This window comes from Megascapheus bottae, chromosome 15 (genome assembly GCF_031878675.1).
Source record: "Megascapheus bottae isolate mThoBot1 chromosome 15, mThoBot2.hap1, whole genome shotgun sequence".
NCBI lineage: Eukaryota > Metazoa > Chordata > Mammalia > Rodentia > Geomyidae > Megascapheus > Megascapheus bottae.
In genome coordinates, this window is record NC_143523.1 from 48,231,618 (window position 1) to 48,252,610 (window position 20,993).

General features: G+C 40.0%; 1 protein-coding gene across 25 annotated transcripts in view; it reads right to left on the reverse strand.

The window, feature by feature from the left end:
- Positions 1-12,310: 12,310 nt before the first annotated feature.
- Kcnma1 (potassium calcium-activated channel subfamily M alpha 1) overlaps positions 12,311-20,993 on the reverse strand; it is a 675,048-nt gene continuing 666,365 nt past the window's right edge. For 7 of the 25 annotated variants that reach the window (XM_090346656.1, XM_090346653.1, XM_090346646.1 and 4 more), the window contains one exon: positions 16,838-16,948. In XM_090346656.1, the coding sequence (XP_090202782.1) occupies positions 16,924-16,948 (25 nt within the window). In that variant the 3' untranslated portion in view covers positions 16,838-16,923. Of the gene's footprint in view, positions 16,949-20,993 lie in introns of all 25 variants that reach the window. The other 18 variants (XM_090346647.1, XM_090346640.1, XM_090346634.1 and 15 more) reach the window with 3 other exon arrangements.

A 20,993-nucleotide genomic window follows, 5' to 3' on the forward strand; every position in this document is an offset into this window, starting at 1 on the left:
TATAGAATACCTGCTGTACAAAAGGGAAAGAGAAACTTTGCAGGAGCTCACTTTGTATTCAAAGAATGAGACTCTAATACATAAAACAGTTGATCAATCCAAGCACCAACATAAAATGATGTGAAATTACAAGGAAAGGAACAACTGATATCTCTGGGGAAAGGAAATGATTGACGGGGTCAATGATAGCTCAACATAGGTCACCTGAGTGCGAAAACTGAGTATGATTAGATCAAACAGGCAATGTAAGAGATTGGAGTGGTTAATAGGCCTTCCCAGAAGCATTGTACCCGAGAGTCATATTGTGTGATGCTTGTCCCACAGGAGTGTTCCAGAAAGGAATAGAGCACACAGCAGCAAAATTCTAGGCAGACTTCCATTTCCTTACATTTTATTTTTACTTTTTTTGTCTTTTTTCTTTTTTTTTTCTACTTTTTTTTCCAGTCCTGGGGCTTGAGCTCAGGGCCTGAGCACTGTCCTTGGGCTTTCTCAAGGCTAGAGCTCTACCATTTGAGCCACAGCACCATTTGAAGATTTTTCTATGTATGTGGTACCGAGGAATCGAACCTGGGTATTTGTGCATGCTAGGAAAGCACTCTACCTCTAGGCCAAACTCCCAGCTGAAATTTATATTTTCTAAGCCCTGAACTATTCAATAAACTCCAAGCTGATATGTCTAGGAGGCTGACATTTGCCTTTCCTTTTTAATTTCTTTTTTTTTTTAATCCATGAATGCAACACTTTTAAGGAATTTACTTCATGTATATATGCATTCTATACCCCTAATTTTACACTGATAGTAAAATTCTTGTGCCGCAGGGCCGGGAGTTTGGCCTAGTGGTAGAGTGCTTGCCTAGCATGTACGAAGTCCAGGGTTTGATTCCTTGGTAACATATACATAGAAAAGCTGCAAATGGTGCTGTGGCTCAAGTGGTAGAGTGCTAGCTTTTAGGAAAGTCCAAGAACAGTCCTCAGGCCCTGTACCCAAGCCCAGGACTGGCAAAAAAAGAAAAATTCTGGAGCTCTATCACAGTCAGAATGATGGAAATAGAATAGTTGCTGTTGATGGTGGAAAATATGGAGATATGGGGGGACAGAGGTTAGCCTAGTGGTAGAGTACTTGCCAAGCATGCATAAAGACCTGGATTTTTTTCAGAGAAAAAAGCTGCAAGTGGTGCTGTGGCTCAAGTGGTAGAGCTATAAATTTGAGAAAACCCAAGGACAGTGCCCAGACCCTAAGCCCAAGCCCAGGACTAGCAATTTATTTTTTTAATATGGAGATTAACCATAAGGGCATTACCTGATGAATGTAACTGTAACTACACTAAACATTATCCTAACAAAAAATAAAATAAAATAAAATTAAAAAAATGGAGAGCCAAGCACAGTGGCTCATGCCTGTAATCTTAGTTATTCAGGAGGCTGAGATCTGACAATCATGATTCAAAGCCAGCCCGGGCACTAAAGTCCATGAGACTCTTATCTCCAATTAACTACTCGAAAACTGCAAGTGGCACTGTGGCTCCATGGGAAGGGCAGTAGTAGCCTTGAGCTGAAAAGCTCAGGGACAATGCCCAGACCTAGGGTTAGGATGGTAGCCTTGAGCTGAAGAGCTCAGGGATAGTGCCCAGACCCAGAGTTCAAGCCCCATGACCGACAAAAAAAATGGAGATGAATTAGGAGGATAAGTGTCCATAGACAATATTGAGGAACTTTATTGTGCCAGTGGATGTGAGAACCGCTGGGAAGAAGTTGGCTTAACTCCATGATTGGCACTAGGCCTCTGTTTTCAGCATAATTGTGAATGTTGTGCTTGTACAGACACTGGAGTTCTAGATAGAAGGATAAATTTAGGGAACATTTTGAGTATAACCTTGACAAAAGAGTATGAGACATTTGAGGGGCATTCCGGAGGATTTATGCATGTATGCCTGTACTGGGGCACTGTACTGGCACTGTCTTTTATTTTTGTTTTCATATTTTTACCCAAAGGTGAAGGTTGATCACTTGAGCCACACCTCTCCTGGCCCCCTTTTTTTGTGTGGTTAATTGGAGATAAGTATCTCAAGGATTCTTCTGCCTGGACTGTCTTTGAACTGTGATCCTTAGATTTTATTCTTCTAAGGAGTTAGGATTATAGGGTGAGCCACAAATGCCTGGCTATTCAGGAAGATTTTAAGAATGTCTCTGGAGAATAAATGCAAGCAAGGTCTCGCTGGAATTAAGTAAAAGAAAGGGGAGGAGGTGTCATGGAGGAAAAGACAAAATGGAGAGAGAGGTAGGAGAAACTAGGGGGAAAGGGATTTGTATCTCTCTAATAGATATTCTTAATCAAACATTGCCAGGAAGTTAACCCGTTTCATGGCATTTCAACCTAAGAGTAAGCCTAAACACAATTACATCCCGCTTTATCCATTTGACTGTGAGGCTTTGAAATAATGACTGACATTTCCCTATCATTTCTTCCCTGCCCATTGGCCTATTCCCATGCTGCATCCACTGACTCACTGAACAGATGTTGTGATAAAAAGGCTTTTGATTTTAAAGAGCTTAGACTTTTAATTTTCAAAAACAAATAGCTTTAGGAAATTTGAAAGCAAACAAGTTTGGGCCTCTGTTTCTTCAAAACCTGAAGGACAGGAAGAGTGGATCCACCATGGTGGAGCCTGAACAAAGGGCCACTGGAAGCCCCAGAAGTCCTGCCCCAGCAAGGGAAGAGTGGATGGTTTCTGCTCAGAGTCATTGATTGAAGTAGAGGTAAAGAAGTTCTTAAAGCTCATGAAGCTTCCTACAATCTAAGGAAGCAATAGATAAGCTCTTTTTTTTTTTATTTTTAAAAGACTGGGCTAAGCCAGGAGCGGTGGCTCATGCCTGTAATCCTAGTTACTCAGGAGGCTGAGATCTGAGGATCAAGGTTCAAAGCCAGCCCAGGTACAAAGGATCTGAAACTCTTATCTCCAATTAACCTCTAGAAAATGGGAAGTGGGAATTGGCTCAAGGGTAGAGCAGTAGTCTTGAGCTGAAGAGCTGGGAGACAGCAGCCAGGCTAATTTCAAATCCCATGACATCACCCCCCCACCTCCCACTACACACACACACAAAACTTGGGCTAGAATTCTAGGGACTTCAAAGGAGATCTATTCTAGTACTGCTAAAACTCTTCAATGAAATAGAAAATGAAAAAAAAAAACACTACCAAACTCATTCTATGGGGCCAGCTTGACTCTCATTCCCAAACCAGCCAGGGACTCATTAAGGAAAGAGAATTTTAGGCCCATTTCTTTGATGAACATCGATGTAAAATTTCTGTCCAACCAACTTCTACAACTCACCAAGAAAAAAATGATAAACTGTCACCAAACAAAGCTGATTCAATATAAGCAAGACAATTAATAAAATACAATATATCAATAGGAGCAAGGACAGGAACCACATGATCATGTAGAAAAAGCATTTGATAGGATCCACCACCCCTTTATGATGAAAGCTCTGGAGAAACTAGGAATCCATGAAATTTTCCTCAATAAAACACAAGCTATAAGTGACAGATCTACAGCCAGCATTATACTTAATAGTGAAAAGTTAAAGCCATTTTCTCTAAAATCAGGAATGAGTGTGTGCTCTCTCCACTGCAGACCTAGGCCACCTAATCTTTAAATAACAGGATGGAAGAAAAACTTACTCTTCAACAAATAGTGCTGGAAGAATTGGCTGTACACATAGACAAAACTGAAGTTAGATCCTTATATATCACTCTGTACAAAAATCAATTCCAAAAGGATCAAAGACCTCAAGGTAAAAGTAGATACACTGAGAATATTACTGGAAAAGATAGGGGAAACACTAGGACTATTTGGCATAGGTTGAAATTTTCTTTATTTTATAATCAATGGAGTTTAATTTGCTAAACATAAAAGCTAGAAACATGCTTATTTTTAGTGGTTGTTATTAATATTTAATTTTTTATTTTTACTAAAGAGGGGATGAACGGGGGATGACGTAAGTTAGGCAAAGAATACATTTGTTTTTCGACAATATCACCCCTTCCCTTGCTTTCTCCCAGTTTTTTCTTCCCATCCATACCCACAAGTTTTTGTTGTTGTTGTTTTGTTTATTATTTTATTGTCGGGATAATGTATAGAGGAGTTATAGTTACTTTCATCAGGTAGTGGGTAAATTATTTCCAGGAACTTGATACCCCTTCTCATGTTTTTGTCCTACTCTCCTTTTCCCCTTCCCCCCAGTTATCTTGTTTTCCCCCTTCCCTTCTCTATTTCAAATAAACCAATACGTGTGTATACAGTATACCAGTATACAAATTCAGATACAGTAACCTCATGAAATTAACCTCAAGTGGAATAGAGGAAAATGAGAGAGAGAGAGAAAGGAATAACTTTACACAGTACATTAAAAACAGCAATCACAAAATAAACCTTTTTAAAAACCCAGAAACACAATAAATCAAAGAAAGTTTGGACAAATGGGATTGCACTGCAGAGTAAGAACATAGGTAACCATATAAATAGAAAGCCCACAGACTGGGAGAAGATCTTCACTAGTCATGTAACAGATAAGGGCCTCATATCTAAAATATACTTGGAGCTTAAAAAACTAAGTCCCCTAAAAACAAATCCTCAAAGAAACAACCACCCAATTAACAAGTTGACTAAAGACTTAAAGAGAGACTTATCTGAAGAGGAAATAAAAATGGTCAAGAGACACATGAAAAAGCATTCAACATCTCTCTCTGGTCATAAAAGAAATGTAAATCAAAACAACATTGAGATTACACCTCACCCAGTTAGAATGGCTATTATCAAGAAATCTAGTAATAATGGATCCCTGGCAGGGATATGACCAAGAGGGAGCGTTAATAAACTATTGGTTGGAGTATAAATTTGTTCAACCACTCTGGAAAGCAATATGGAGGTCTTTCAAAAGACTAAACATAGAGCTCCCCTATGACCCAGCAATCCCACTTTGGGCATTTGCCCAAATGACCACAAACATAGCTATACCGAATCTACCAGCACAACAATGTTCATTGCAGCATGATTTACCATAGCTAAGATATGGAACCAACCCAGATGTCCCTCAATAGAGGAATAGATCAAGAAAATGTACTATATGTACAGAATGGAATTCTATGCTGCCATCAGAAAGAATGACATTGTCCCATTTGTAAGGAAATGGAAAGACCTGAAAAAAACTTACATTAAGAGAAGCAAGCCAGGACCAAAGAAACATAGATTTCCCTCATTTGTTATAACTAGGATATATCTACACTATTCTTAGCAGAGGGTCACAATAGCCCAATCAGTAGGTGAATATGACTATATTTAATGAAGCATTTCATAATGGACTCCAATAACTAGAACCAAGAAATTTCTATAATATACTGTTGGCAGGTATTTCATTTTTCTTTCTTTCTCTTTCTTGTTTTATTTTGTTTTTGTCTTTTATGTTTTGTTTTGTTTATTGTACCTTCTGTCTTGTATAAAAGTTTATCTGATATGTGAAAGGAAAAGGGAATCACAGAAACAGCAGGAAAAAGGATGAACCAATGTAACAATGATACTCACTAGACACGAGGTTTGAAATGAACTTTACAATTTGGTGGAAGGGGAGTAGTGAAAATGGAAGAAAATGAGGAAGGGAGCAATAGTGTCCAGAAAGAAATGTACTCATCACCTTACTTATTTAACTGCAATCCCTCCGTTCATTGCCTTTACAATAAAAAAATATGTCTTAGGCTAGACACCACTGACTCTTGCTTGTAACCTTAGCTATCTGATCTGAGGATATGTTTAGAATCAAGTATTGGAGGAAAGCTTGTGAGACTCTTTTCTCCAATTAATCACCAAAAAGCTGCAAGTTGAGGTATGTTACAAGTGATAGAGCACAATCTGGAGCAAAAAGAATCTAGGCCTTGAGTTTAAGCCCCCCACGACTGGCACAAAGGAAAGGAAGGAAGGAACTCTTGAAACTATTCAAAGAGGGGCCAGTCAAGGTAAGACTTGGATTTAAGATTGATAGATAGCTCAGAACTTTCCTCCATGAATTAACAACAAGAAACATCTGCAAGTCTGTCTTTCTTTCTTTCTGTCTTTCTTTCTCTCCTATGAAATGGCATCTCATTAACCTTTTGCCTGGGCTAGCTTTGAACTGAATTTCCCAGTCTCTACTTCTCATGTTGCTGGGATTATAGCTATGAACCACCAGGCCTGGTCCAGAAATATGTTTTAAATACATTTGTAACACCACAGTCAAACATGTTAATTGTGGTAAAATGATGCTATAGAAATATGAAAAGTGACTTAGCCAGAAATAAGGAAATATAGAGATATGTGGATCTGGGTGGAGCTGAGAATCATACATAGGAGGTAAAACAGCTCCCATCATGGTTATGAGGTTCTTAAGGCAAACTCATAATTGTGATGGATGGAGATAGATTCAAGGAGAAGTGGGGAGGGTACACTGGCATAGATGGATTCAGGATACATGGAATTAGCATGACCCATGAGAAAATGGGCAAAAAAAGGTTGAAGCTAAGGTGTTCAAGAATAATTACTAGGAGAACATTGCTGTTGTGGATAAAGTAGGGTGGAAATGATTCCAGGATGTAGCCAGTTGCTACTCCTGTGGTTAAAGGACTTCCGAATACAATGACCTGTAAGCACTGCCTCTGGTGTCCAGTGATGGGACAGGTGGAGGTCTGGATGGTCAGTCACAGAGGTAAGCTTTTCCGAAGGTTCCTAAAGTAGAAACAGGGAAAATATAGCTGGCACCTTTTGTCTATTTTTCACGACTGAGTCCAGGTTTCCTCTGATCTTGCAGAGAACTGGCCACTCCCAACATTGGAACAAAGCACTGGGGAAACTAGAGATTGCATCGCTTTTTGATAATGTTCTGATTGACTCCATTTCTTCATGCTTTACCTGAGTCTACTCTTCCCTAAAGTGAATGGATCTGTCATCTAGTTCTACCTACCCATCTGTGAATCTCTTTTGCTTATCTAGAAAAAAAAGTAATTTGCTCTGTGTTTCACTTCCATTAGAGATATCCTCTTGATGTGCTTTGGAATGGGATCTTTGTGATACCCTGGGGCACCTGATCATACAGTACTTGAAGCCCAGACACTAGACTTTCAGGCTCATAAGCAAAGAGATCACTCTTTTGTTTAAGGTAGCTTTAGTAATTGCTTCAAGTACAACCATTTAAAAATATGAGACCTGTTCTTAGCTTCCCGGCTATTAAAGAAAAATCAGCTGCCTGATTCAGCCTGAAAGCTCTATCAAAAGTTATAGTACATTTTGAACTTTCTATTTATCTTAGAAGAAAATATTTGCTTCCTTTTCTTCCTATAAGAAACAGTCCAAATATCCACTGACCTTCCTGTCTCTTCATAGGCTGGCTCTGCACCCCTTCTTTTGAACCATACTCTACTTGCTCATTATCTTCAGGTGAGTTCATATGCACTGGTATTTTTAAAAATGTTGGGGCCGGGAGTTTGGCCTAGCGATAGAGTGCTTGCCTAACCTGCTTGAAGACCCGGGTTCGATTCCTTGATACCACATACATAGAAAAAAAAAGCCGGAAATGGTGCTGAGGCTCAAGTGGTAGAGCTCTAGCTTTGAGAAAGTCCAAGGACAGTGCTCAGACCCTGAGCTCAAGCCCAGGACTGGCAAAAAAAAAAAAACCCAAAAAGCAAACAAAAACAACTAAAAAATGTGAAGTGTTGTATGGAGAAAATGTTACCCAAATAAACACTCATAGAATATGTGTATGGTGGATTTTTAGCAAATAACACAATATTGATACACTTGAAACCCACAATGTATACTTCCCCAAATATGTTCTCCCTTAACCAACATGTGACTTCACACCAATCATTCTTTTGTATACCATTATGATTTTATAGCCTTTGCAATGATTCATGCCTGTGTGAACATAATATTGTTAAATATGTTTAAAGCATCATATCTAAAATATATGGATTCTTCTAAAAGTTGCTTTTGGCTTTTCTTCTTTTTCAGTCTCACACTTGGGCTATGAGAATCATCAAAGTTGATTTATGAAGCTCTAGCTCATTAACTTTTACTGCCCAATTGAAGTGTACTTGATGAATATAATACGATCTGACTATTTTCCTATTGATGGACAGCTAAGTGGCTTCTAGTTTTTAGCACTGCTCTGAGAGGTTTTGCCTGCTTTCTGGCACATGGGAACTGGGCCAGTGTGCCTAGGCAACACGATAGGGGCAGGGGCAGAATTGTCTGCATATGATTTCAAATATGCTTGACATTAGTAATTCTATCCCAAAGCAACTTATTTCTTTTTCCCAGGAATCTAGGAGTGATACTTGTTCCTAGTTGTGTTGTCAAAACAACAACAAAACTGGCTTTTAACATAGAAATATAACCCTGCATCCACCAGAAATTCTCATCTCAAGCTGAACTGTTTAATTTGCATTTCTATCTACTTATTCTACCTTCCTTTTTTTCTCTTTGTCTTTCCCTCCCTCCCTTCTTCCCATCCTCCCCCCTCCTTCGCTTCCTCCCTTCTTTCCCTTTTTCTTTTCCTTTTTCCTCCAGCCAGAGTTTAATTTCAATACCTCATACTTGCTCAGCTGCTATACTCGCTTGAACAACATCTCTAATCTGGCTTCTTGATGGTTGTTTTTGAAATGGAGTCTTGATGTAGTTTTCTGCCAGGAAAAATTTAGAGTCCATTTTACCAAATGATCCAACCATGATGGTTGCTTCATACCTGTAATCTCAGCTACTTAGAAAGCATTAGCTGGAAGGCTCGAGGTCAGGGTCTAGGTCTGGCTAAAGGTATATGGTTCTATCTGAAACACAGAGTGCAAAAGGGGTGGGGACATGGCTCATGTGGTAGAATACTGCTTAGCAAGTGTGAGGCCCTTAAATCCTAGTATATTTAGCAAAGGAAAGAGAGAATGATTCCTCTTTATCTTTTCACTGTTTATATGTTCTAATTAAAAATTTTTAAAGAAATTTCACTAACAAATGAGAGAAAAATCACTTTTTAAAAATAATCAGTACAAGGCCTTGGAGTTTGGCCTTGTGTTGTTTGTTTTTGCTTATTTGTGTTTTGCTTTATGCTTTTGAGAAAAGATCTCTGACTTTGCCTGGGCTGGTCGTGAATTGTGATATGTGTGCTCTCAGCCTCCTGAGCAGTCCAGATTATAGGCATGAGCCACCAGCCCCTGGACATACTCCTATTTTCATCTCTTTTCTACTGTACTCCTTTAACAGACTGTCTTTTCCGTTCATCCCACATTTTTCCTCCCGGGCAGAATCTATCTTGTCTGACATGATGCAGTGAACATTGATTTTGGTGCATGATCTTCTTTGATTTTTGCTACGGAGAGATTTCAATACAGATTCCCATGTGTTGTTTTCTCAACAAATGGAAAACTATGTTCCATGTTCATGTCTCTGAGTTGCCAAGCCTGCTCTTTTGTAACTCACTGTTTCATCTCTCTTCTTTGCCTTCTTTGTCTCTGTTAATCTTTCCTTCATTCAGACCCCTTCAGTGGACTTGAATTTGTCAGTGGACTTTGCCTATTAGAGATCATTTGCCGGGCAATGACATTCCTTCAACAACATGTAGACTTGGAAGTAACTATTGAAAAAGACGAGTTGCTTCTCTGTGCAAGTGGCAAGGTAAGTTAACCAGTCTGAGGACAGGACACTGAAGGAAGCCCATTCTTGCTTCTCAGGACCTATCAAATGTCTTCCATTCTTCTAATACCCACTTGCTGGAGTCCTGAGTGTTCACAAGTGGCCCTGTGCCTGTAGCTGGGTCATGCAAGGCTTCACAGGCTATGGGAGGCAGCAGCTCTCCCTCTGTCCACTGCTCACTACCATCTTGACCAGCACTCAGTCTCCATAAAGGGGTGGGTTTCTGATCACACTTAACAGCTGGAGGGGTAAGGTCATAGTGGGTGTCAGGCTAAACATTGTCTCATCTAAGCAGGCTGGTGTGGGTGGAAAGGAAAGGAAAAGAAATGAAGGAGAAGGGAAAGGAAAGGAAGAAAAGGGAAAGAAATAGAAAGGAAGAGGAGAGATAGAGAGGATAAAATGAGGGAGAGAAGACAGAAAAGAGAGTAACCTTTAGTTCAAACAGCCCTCATCTTCAGAGAGAGAGAGAGAGAGAGAGAAGAGAGAGAGAGAGAGAGAGAGAGAGAGAGAGAGAGAGAGAGAGAGAGAGAGAGAGAGAGAGAGATATTGCGAAACACCAAATGACTGGAGACTTTTTGTCCCACCCCTCCCCCCTTGGGCCCTATGATTGCTACAAAGACACAAGAAACACTCCTTATTTTAGAACACAAATACATAAATTTTTAATCTGCGAAAAATACAAAATGAAACCATGTACAAGTTATGTACAAACCCTTTTTACAAGACAAGAGAGTTATCACTGGTTGTTACAGATGACAGAGTTGTGTAATCATTTCAGAGCACCAGCGTTTTATTCTATTCTCCAATTCCTGTCCAGTCATAGAATTCATCATCACCACAATCATCATGCCAACAATCAAAGTGTGAAAGACAGATGAAGAACCCACGCTCTTTTTCCTTCATGAACATGGTGGCTGATCTCTGCGTGTGTGTCATTTCTTTGTATTTTGTCCCCTGAAGAAAATCCCCAGTGTTAAATTTGGGTGTTCAATGGGGGAAGGAGGAAGGTTCTTCTCATAATCTGGGTGTGGGATGTGGGCCAGAGGTTTTCAGCAGAATGTGATTGTACCACCTGGGAATGGAACGTTTTAAAATAGATTTTCCAGGCAGGTCTTGGTTTATGTTTGAAATGCTGCAGGTCTGGTCAAATGGGGCTTGCGAGGAAGGGCGGGGTGTGTGTGTGAAAGGTTCACTTTTCAGGGAGCAGGCAGGGCTCTGGTTTAGTGTGGAAGTGGGGTTTGGTCCACCCTGTTGGCAGGGCTCCCTTCCCTGCAGGCTGTCATGTCACATTCACCCTAAACCCCACGGAGAGAAGCTCTGGGTCTCTGTGGCAGGCATGTAAGAGGTGTGTCTGCATTTCCATTGAGTACTCTGAATACTGGGGGCAGTAGTGCTTCCTCAAGTAGGTCCTAGAGGGCCTGGGTTCACCTTTTCCATGCTCTACTGCATAGTGAGATGGAGGAGGAGAAGAAACACTGAAGCCTTGAAATGCAAGAAAGACCAAGTGAAACTTGTATGAATTTAAAAATTTTAATTACCAATTAAATCCTATTTTCACCTGGCCCTAAACCCTTCACAATGCTGTTCCAGAAAAGCCATTGAAGAAGCAAGATGATGTTAGCATTTAAGAGTCTCAAAACCAGTTTCTGATGTCTTCTCTGTGATGAAGGATGGGGGAAAGATATAGGGATGTGAGCAGATAAATGGAGAGGCCAGATCAAAAATCCTCTCTTTGGACACCCCTAAATAAAAGTTCCTGTGTCATAGACATCCTCTGTTCCCAGGAAAAATAGAGTGACACACAGTGGCTGGGTGACGTGTAACCAGGCTAGGCTGGGCTTAATGGCAAGTTTGTAGGATAAAGAAAACCAGTCCCTCACCTCTTGTTTGTCCTTCAGAGTCATCTTCTCTCTAATGTCCTTTATCTCCACTCACATAGACTATTTTTCCTCTGTGTAATTCTCCTCTACTTCCCATTTTCCTGGGACTAAAGTATACCAGGCCTCCTATCTCAAAAGTATCTCTTTTGCTAACTTCATTTAGCTCCTAAGAATATGGCTGGAGTCACCAATGGTTGAATGGCTGGTCTTTAAATCCTAGACATTTTCCTTTGGCAAATTCACCCACGTTCTCAATGCCACTGGCTCCCACAGCTTAGGACCTTCAGTATCTTTTCCTGGCTTCACCTTCCCTTCCCTGTCTAGGTCCCCCTCTGCATCTGCCACCTAGGATGAATGCGGCCTTTTTCCTAACCTCACTGGAAGTCTCACTGCTACCTTCCCTTCCTGTCTTCTTTTCTTCTTTCCTATTCCTCTACATGGTTTGTTCCTTGAGGTCTGGAATGTGCATTTCCTTCTCAAAGAACCTTGTCAAATCCAGAGCCATGGCACCCACACCCATCTCTACCAAGCTGAACAAGCCACTACAGCTGTTACCATTTTTGTTCCTTATTTGCTATGCAGTGTTCATGTTCATTCAAAAGTTATTTATTGAACACCTGTTTTATGCAATATGTTCTTTTTAGCATATGTGTGTTGCGTTCCTTGTTAGGCAGGTGGGTCATTTTCCTCTAAACATTCTTCCCCAGGGATGAGCACCAATAAATATCCATTAGCTGAGAGTGATGAGCATAACTTGCCTTGTCACACACCAGTAGCCCTGCTGTGGCCCCTAGCATGCTGTCCTTCCACTAACCTTACACCTCTGTGTTCTAGAAAGACAGTTCTACTAAGCTATCTCAAACCAGAGCACTGCTCCCTTATTGAAACTCAGACACACCAAAGGGCAGTCCTGCCATCAGGGCCTACTATCCTTATTTTATGGCTCTATGTGTATGTGTATAGTTGTATTTTAAGATTATTAACAGCAAATATACATTGTGCTCATTCCTTTGTCCCATTGCAATCCACTTACAAGTGTTTACTGAGGGCTAACTCATCACTAAGTACCGTCTACCTGATTTTCTGATAAGGTGCCTTAATAGTGATAATTCATACTTGATAGTTCTGGACTACTGATTAGACTCTACAAATTGTTGATGACTTACCTGGTGTTCTTATTATATTAATGCCTTCTCCACCCAAATGGCATAATTGGCAGGTTCTTTAAAAGTCAGACGCATCCATTCTTTTCCTCTAATCTGTTTAGCAGATCTGTGGCTGACATTCTAGAAATTAAGTAGGGTAGGGGCATCCCAAGTCCGGCAGTAGGAAAGTCAGTGAGGAAGGTCGGAGCTATATGGGGTGAGTTGTTATATCTTTCATTCTGTGTTTTTTCCTCTTTCCTTTATTCTTGCAAGGTTCTTTCTGATGTTTGTGAGTGTTAGTATCGGAGAGACAGTGTGAGGAAAAGTCACATGAATAAAAAATGAAGTGAGAAGTTAGACTGACAACTTCCAGAAGCCCAGGTCTTAAAAGGGGACATACCTGGAACTTAAGAGTATCGAGATTCGAATTTACCTATTAGTCATTGGATGTGTGGGCTAGAGATAACAGGATTACCAAAAGCTGGGTGTCAAACTAGACAGAATACAATCCTAGAAACAGGCAGGAAAAAAAGATCTCTATGACCTGAGTGTCTCTTTATTTAAAAATTTACATTTTGAGTCTCGACCTTCCCAGTGACAAAAACAGGAATGAACCCAATTACTCTATGTCCAAAGCAGAGAATGTACACAGGTAAAGATCAGGATGCTGTCTAGATAACATAGCCACAAGGACTATTGGAATGGCTTTGGGCATCATTGTCTCCAATGGCTTGACAAGGAAAAGCAACCACTCTGTCTTATAAACCACTCCTTATTTAGCTTAGATCATGCCCTCTCTAATCTGAAAGGGACCTGACAGCCATTTCCTTAATGTACCTCATTTATAAGCCATTGAGACTTGGCATATTAAAAACAATTTTCTTTTCAAAGTTCTTAGCTAGTTGTTTTCAAATGTTGCTTTTGAACCTTCGTGGTAGAACAGGGGGTAGGGCACTTTCTGCTTTTCATATGAAAATATCCTTAATTTCATGTGTTTTCTAGCTCCCCCTCATACCTCACCGGAACAGTTCTCTTTAAAGAATTTTAAAATCTTCCCTCGACTTTATTTTACAAAATATACTATGCTATAATTTCTAGAAGGAAGGGGCTTCCTACTGCTTCCCATCATGCCCTGTTCACATCATTTTTTTAAAGAATGAAGCATCTTATATACATGCTTTATATTGGTTTAGAGTGACACAAAATTGCTTAAAAAGTAAAAGTTTTCTCAACAGGAAAGGTGGTGCTAGTGGTAATTCACTCACTAATGGTAAGGACTTTCTGCTCTATAAAGAGCGTACTGGTGAATCTGAGTTCCAAAGCACCAAAGCATCGCTAGTATGGGGAAATGGCTTTTCTGGAATCCTAAACTGGGATGGAAGTTCATAACCTTATATCCTGTAGTATGCTGAATAAGATAATCATTGGTTTAAAGTAGATGAGAACAGGAAGACAGTCCTTCACAAATGAGATGGGTGAAGACTCAGAAGTCAACACATAGAAATAAATTAGGAAGCTCTGATATTTCCTGGATTTCTTCATTGGTCTAGAAATGTTGCTCCTGTTTCCAATTCCTTTTCAACTTAACAGACACCAGTTTTTACCAAGGGATCCATTTATCATGGACATCTTCTAAAAATATGCCCAATTTTATATTCTGGCCCAGAATAATTCATGAGTGTTAACTATTGCTCTATCATGTAAGAAAATAAATTTCTGCCATCTTCTTTTTTGTAGGATGTAAATAAACTTGAAATGGGGGTGGAGTTTGCAGTTTACAGTGCTGCATCCACATTGCCTCGATATGACACTGAGCACTGTGTCCTATATTCCTCTAAGGAAAGGTTCTTGAGGTGATTTCCACTGCCTGCCATAGGAGACCAAAGTGCTACAACAAATTCAGAGGTGATTATCAGGAAGGAGAATGAAGAAGAGCCAACTATGGCTCATGAAGGAAAGAAGAGCATGGATTGGGGACCCCGATGCAAAATCATTATGTGAACAAAGGCCTAGCTTTCAGAAAAGCTGTCTGCTATCCTTGCAGGCGGTTCCCCTCACAAATATTTTTTTATTTTATTGGAAACCAAGAAATGTGTATAAGCCTAAATAGAGACTGTTGACATTATTCAATCAGCTGAGTAGACTAGTGATTGATTATATGTATTGTTTTCAACGATCCAATTGGACATATATTATATTTCACAATACTTTGATAGAACTAATTCTACAAAACGTGACAACAGAGTAACCATAGTCCGACAAGTCACTGCAGGACAATGCCTATGAGGTGCAAGCACGACTACATTGGCTCTGCAGGGAGTAGACAGAGGTGGAAGCTCGTTTGGCCTATATTGGTAATCGGAGTACTTAGTGGACATGTGTTTTCATGGTGTTCTCATTGTCCTGCTCTGATCTGGGTTGCACTATCATAACTAGATACCACAGGGTCCTGGCCTAAAGAGTTAATGGAATTGATACCATGAGACCTTGGGGAAATACTTTGACTAGTTTGGTTAATTGTCCACAGTTCACATTTTTAAGAACATAAAAAGTCACTATCACATCCATGCTTCTCCACAAACCCTGGTGATTGTGTTGAAGATTGACAGTTTTGAAGTTGAAAGACTTGTTAAGTCATTGGAACAAAACAGTTGTTTGGGGCAATTGTACACTGAGCATGCAAGCAACAGCAGAGTTTCTAAGACATCTCAATTGTGTCTGGTGGTTAGAAAAAAAAATCTGTTGACCACAGTTAGAAGTGGCTGATACAGTTTGTTTCATTGCTGGTAATTTTGTTTCAAAGGCCTTTTTTTCTAATAGTCTGTATTAAGTACATCCATTACTTTCCTTTTTAGGTTATTATTATTTTCTAAAAATCATTTTTAGCAAGTGTGTGTGTGTGTGTGTGTGTGTGTGTGTGTGTGTGTGTGTGTTGTCCCAGCAATTAAATCAAGGCAAGCCAGCAAATTAAAATCTGGGCAAAAATCATCACCATAATCATAGACATTTTCTGGCTTTCCAACAACTCAGTGAGAAGAATGAGTGCAATCAGATCCTGTTCTTAAGTCAAACTGTTTACTGGTATTCCCAAACTTTCAGGCTACAGAGCTCTGACACTTAGGGAAGGATTAAAAGGACAGTTCACCAAATCCTGTTAACATTGAAATCAGTTGCTTGAGTAGTTTGGAACTATGAAATGAGAAGCATAACAGCATTAGGAGTCCCCACCATGAGAGGAAATCAAGCCATGTCTGGTGCAAAATCTGGTCCTCAGCATCCCAGGTGGAAATTCCACAGTCCTCCCAGCATTGACAGATGTCTGAGCAAACCTGATCTGAAGCTGTAGGAAAGGAAGCAGGAAGGTCTTACTCTTAAGTATAGGAACAAAGTGATGAGGAATACAAAATGAAAACTAAAGCTACAAAAACCTGATTTTTCAAAACTGAAAATAAATACGTTTGACTTATTAAGAGCTGGTGTCAACACAGATCAAAATGCACACCCATCCAGAACAGAAGTAGCTATTCAAAGCCTCCCTTTTATATCTTCTGTTCTGGACTTTCCCAAATATATGGATACATTGTGAACCATTTTTAAATTGTTTTAATAATCCATTTCCCTTTAAGTACAATTAATTGTGGTGGTGACCATCATTCTCCTCAAAATGAAAAGAGAAAAGGAAGAGAAATATGCGCAAAGGAGTCTGGCCACATCTCCATGTTGATTTTGCATTGTTTAGATATAGGGAAGATATCTGACAATGAAAAAGAAAAGAAAAATATATTTTTTTCTAATAAATAAAAATAATTTTAAATGACAGAGGCTATACATGACTGTTTTAGTATGTTCATTTATAAATGAATTCATTTTCTTTTCCAAAATACATGGAAGCAATATTCAAGGCAGACAAAGAGAGCAATCCTGTCTACTTTATTTTCTTGCAGTTCTTGCTTATCCTAAGGTTCCCACCAGTGATTCATCATGTAAGAGGAAGAAAAAAGTCACATCACCATTTGTGAAGTTTGTCAGGCTTTAAAAAAATAGTTCTGGTCTCTTGGGAGTCAACATTCATCTTCAACTTCTCTGATTGGAGGAATCAAGCTGCTTGTGGATTTGTATTGGTTGATCTGGTTAACCATGTGGGTACTGATGGGCTTGATTTGAATGTTTCTGGGATAGGCATTATCCGGCTCATCTGTAAACCATTTCTTTTCTGCTAAAGGGCAAAATGGATAGAGAACAAGAAGGAGAAATGAGAAGCTTAATTAGTCCTACGGTAAAGCTTTTGGAAAGTTCATTGAAAAAAAAACGCAAAAAGGTAATCAATAGAAGCTGACAGTGAGTAATTGCTAAGAGACAGTGCAGTGGAGAAAAGACCCAGAACCTGAAACATACCTTTGTTTCCTGTAGCAAGGACGGACAAAATGTGCCATGGAGACTTAGAGGCGCTAGGGCCAGAGGTGAACCTCAGATAATAGGGAAGGATTGGAAGATGAACTCTGGCAATGTTCTCTGGAGTTATATTAGTGGTTTTAGTGACAAGGAGACTCTCCAGGTAACAGATATTGGGGATAGACCTCGGGTCTGAGGAAAGATTTAAGTATGTACCAGTTGGAGTGGATGGATATCATTCCTGCTTCAGATCAAGCAGTCTAGAATCATCTGCATCACCTCTTTTTCTCTGACTTGGCTTTGTTTATAGCCAGCAGATTTAAATGCATAGATCAACTCTTGTGCAGTGAGCTTTAGGGAGTTAAAGGAAACTCACAGACTTTGCTGGCCAATGGGAGTGAAAATCAGAATAGCAAGCAATGTTTCAGAAGAGGGCTTGGAGATGATCTTTATTTCAAGAAAGAGAACTCTAGGCTGGTATAAAGTTATGGTAAGAGTTTCAAGTGGCAATATCCAAATGTACTATAATAAACCAAGCTGTTAATAAAGGAGCTCAATGCTGGTTTATCATTTCATTTTCACCCCAGATATAAGAAATGGCCCAGGACAACTGCAGGGTGTTGCAGTCTTAGGAGGTAAGGAAGTTAGAAATGATCTAGCTCCACTCAGCAATGAAGAGCTCTTTAGGCCTCAATCCCTGTCTCTCCCTAGGATTGAAATTTCCCAGGAAACTGGACATGTGCATAGAGAGAAAGGGGAGACTGAGCACACCAGATCCCCTCGCTTGGGAAACATATCTTTGAGTGACTCAGAAAAAAAGAGAAAAGGAGAACAGCTTTTAAACACAATCAGTTAGAGAGTTAAATGATCACTCCGGTTTCCTTTTCTGCCTACCAAGAATTCACAACTGATGGTTCTAGATTGACATGTTAGTGAAATCTCTCTCGCCTGGCGTGTGTGCGTGCGTGCGTGCGTGCGTGCGTGCGTGCGTGTGTATGTCTAATAGCACATAAACTAAACATCTGTGATGGGATCATGACCATTCTGCTTGTTTGTTGTGGGTTCATCTATTACCATTTCCGTGCTCTCCATGTTGCTGTTGACAGTTGGTTGCTGGGATGAGGACGCTCGTGGGAAAGAACCTCACCGCCTTTTGTTCCACAGCTCAGTGTAACCCTCAGAATACTTGCTCCCACTCGCCTGGTTCTCTCTCACACTCCCTCCTGCTCTAGCTCTCTCACCTATTATAATTAAGTTCACTTTGATTTGAACAGATTGGACGATAGGAATTCATAATGCTACATCCTCACAGTGAAGCTAACTGATTAAGTGCTTTAAATTATTCCCCCTGACAGAATGATAAAGTTACAATCTGTTCTGAGATGATCTACAGCTTGCCAGACTCCTACAGCTTCTTTCTACATTCATTTATCTTTTTGTCAAGCAGAGGGTTTTTTTCCCCCCTAAGCTTCAATTCCATAGATCTTTTAAAGTCATCAGCACATCTGAATTATTAATGAGGCTTTAGAGGCAAGACTCCTGATGGGCTGGTTAAAAAAGGTTGTATAGAAATCTGGGTCTGTGTACACATCAAAATAATTTCAGCTCCATTTAAAAAACCATTTAGTTCAAGTGTGACATAGATGAACCATTATGCATTTGTGGAAACCAATTTTTTGTGATCTACGATTAAACTAACCTTTCCGAGAAGAGTAAAGTGTGATGGTTATCATGTTTTAAAAGCATTGCCAGGCCTCTGAAACAATTTCAAACTACGATCTCTTCCAAACGGTGTATGTGTAAAGATGATGCTCAGAGCAAAGCCTGATGTTTGTGCTCTATTTGCCTGAGTTGCCCTTAGCTTTGATTGTTCTGTTCTGTAGAATGAATTTGCAAAGGGATTTAGAGCTAGGTTGGATATGCCAGCTTAAAAGAGTAACTCTACTGACGAAAAAGGAAGAGGTCTTGGTGGTAGAAGCTCTAACAGCTGTAATTTGATTTTTTTAAAAAAAACAAAAGTTTGTTTTGCAATTGTTTCAGAGAATAATTTTTCAGAATTCAGTCTTTACTATTGGTTCAATGATTTTTTTTCCCCACAGAGAATATCAACTTTTATGAAAAAGAATGTTATTCCCCTATTGATGGATCTCTCTTTTTCCATTTCTGGCCTGAAACTCAATCAAGTCTAATATAAGCAGAGCAGCCCTTGGGTTTCACCTATACAGCTTTGGCACAAAGCAGAACTTTAGGAAACCAATTCCCAGAGAAGAAGGGAGATTATCATCATGCCTGAGAGCACAGCCATTTCATCCTGGAGGCACCTAAGATACAACTGGAATTGGTGGAGACTTGTTTAGCCTTCAACATGCTGAATTTCCTAAATGTCCAGGAAATGGAACTCTGTGCATGCCCTGAACATTTTACTGAAAAAAGCAGTGGCCAAGGTATTTTATGAAGCATCTCGAGAGTTTCAGAGGAGCATACATTTTAATGGTCACCATCCACTTAGCTCCCATGCAAGCCACTTCCAGGTTGTGAGTGACAATTTGGCTGACTTTTGTCTTCCAGAGAAGAACCCGAGTGCATTGTTGGCTGCACAATTGGCCCTGAGGAAGAAGACTCTGAGCAGGAATTAGAATCAATGTTGACATAGCCAAGGTGAAATCCAAGCCCCTGAACTTAGTTCTATTCTCTACCTTACTCTACAAGACAGAACCATTTCTGAGACTTTAATTTTCAGTCCTAAAATGAGAAGGGCCTTCCCTTGGACAGAGGAAAATAGCCCTGTTTGTTCCCTAACCTTCTAGGAGATACAATGCATATCATCACTCTTGATTCAATGTAGGGTCTGCCAGGAGTTTCAGTCACAAAATAGTAGAGTGTGAAGAGAGCGGCATGTCTGTGGCAAATGAGCTAGTAGACCTTTTTTTCTAATAGCAATGGTTGAAAAAGAAATGGGCATTGTTTTAGGGAGAACTCACTTCTCCAGATCAGCTATAATGCATGCTAGCCACTGAGCATACATGAAAGAGGTGACTTGGGAAACAGTATCAGGAAGTAGGATAAAGTCAAACAGGCCCAGCTCTCTCACAGCCTAAACGCATGGGTACAGCAAGTTATTTATCTTAGTATGATTTCTCTTAGCCTAGGACTGAGGATACAACCTTTCTAGGATTGTTGTTTCAATTAGAGGAGGAACTGGTACACACAAAGCACTTACTAGAGATTTAGCTACAGGACAAGCAAATGTAACTCAATCACTAAGATGATTAATATTATTAATAATTAATAATAGGGGCATCATACCATGATGGCTAACTAAATAGACATTAGTGTGTCTCTGTTTGCACACCTGTCAAGTGGAGATTCTGTCAGGTCCTATATGATGATCACAGAATTGAATTGAAGAATGATTGGACTTCTGCAGGAAGGAAGGTCTTAACTTTTAATGTAAGATTAGAATTGAATTGAGTACCAAATTGAGTACTAAAGGTACTCATGGATGATGGATGATGCCATAAGGATGGGTGGTACTCTCTGGATGTGATTGCCAATGAAGCTCTTCAACAGAGGAGACAGGACTTGGACAATGGGACCATGTAAAGTGTGTGTGTGGGGGCATTGAGGGTGGCCTGAAAAATGGGAACTGTGGCTGTAGAGATGACATGGGAGAATAGGGTGGGTAGTTTTCCTCATTTTGATAAGTGAAGGAAAAGGTGAGGGCGATGGTGTTATGTTGGAGAGTTCAGGAATGTGGCTGTTCTGGAGTGCTTCTCTACCTCTCACCATGGCCCATCTATGCTTTTCATGACTAGTGTCATTCCTGAGATCATAGGACCTAGAGCCAGAGTTAGCAACTCCTGCAGCAT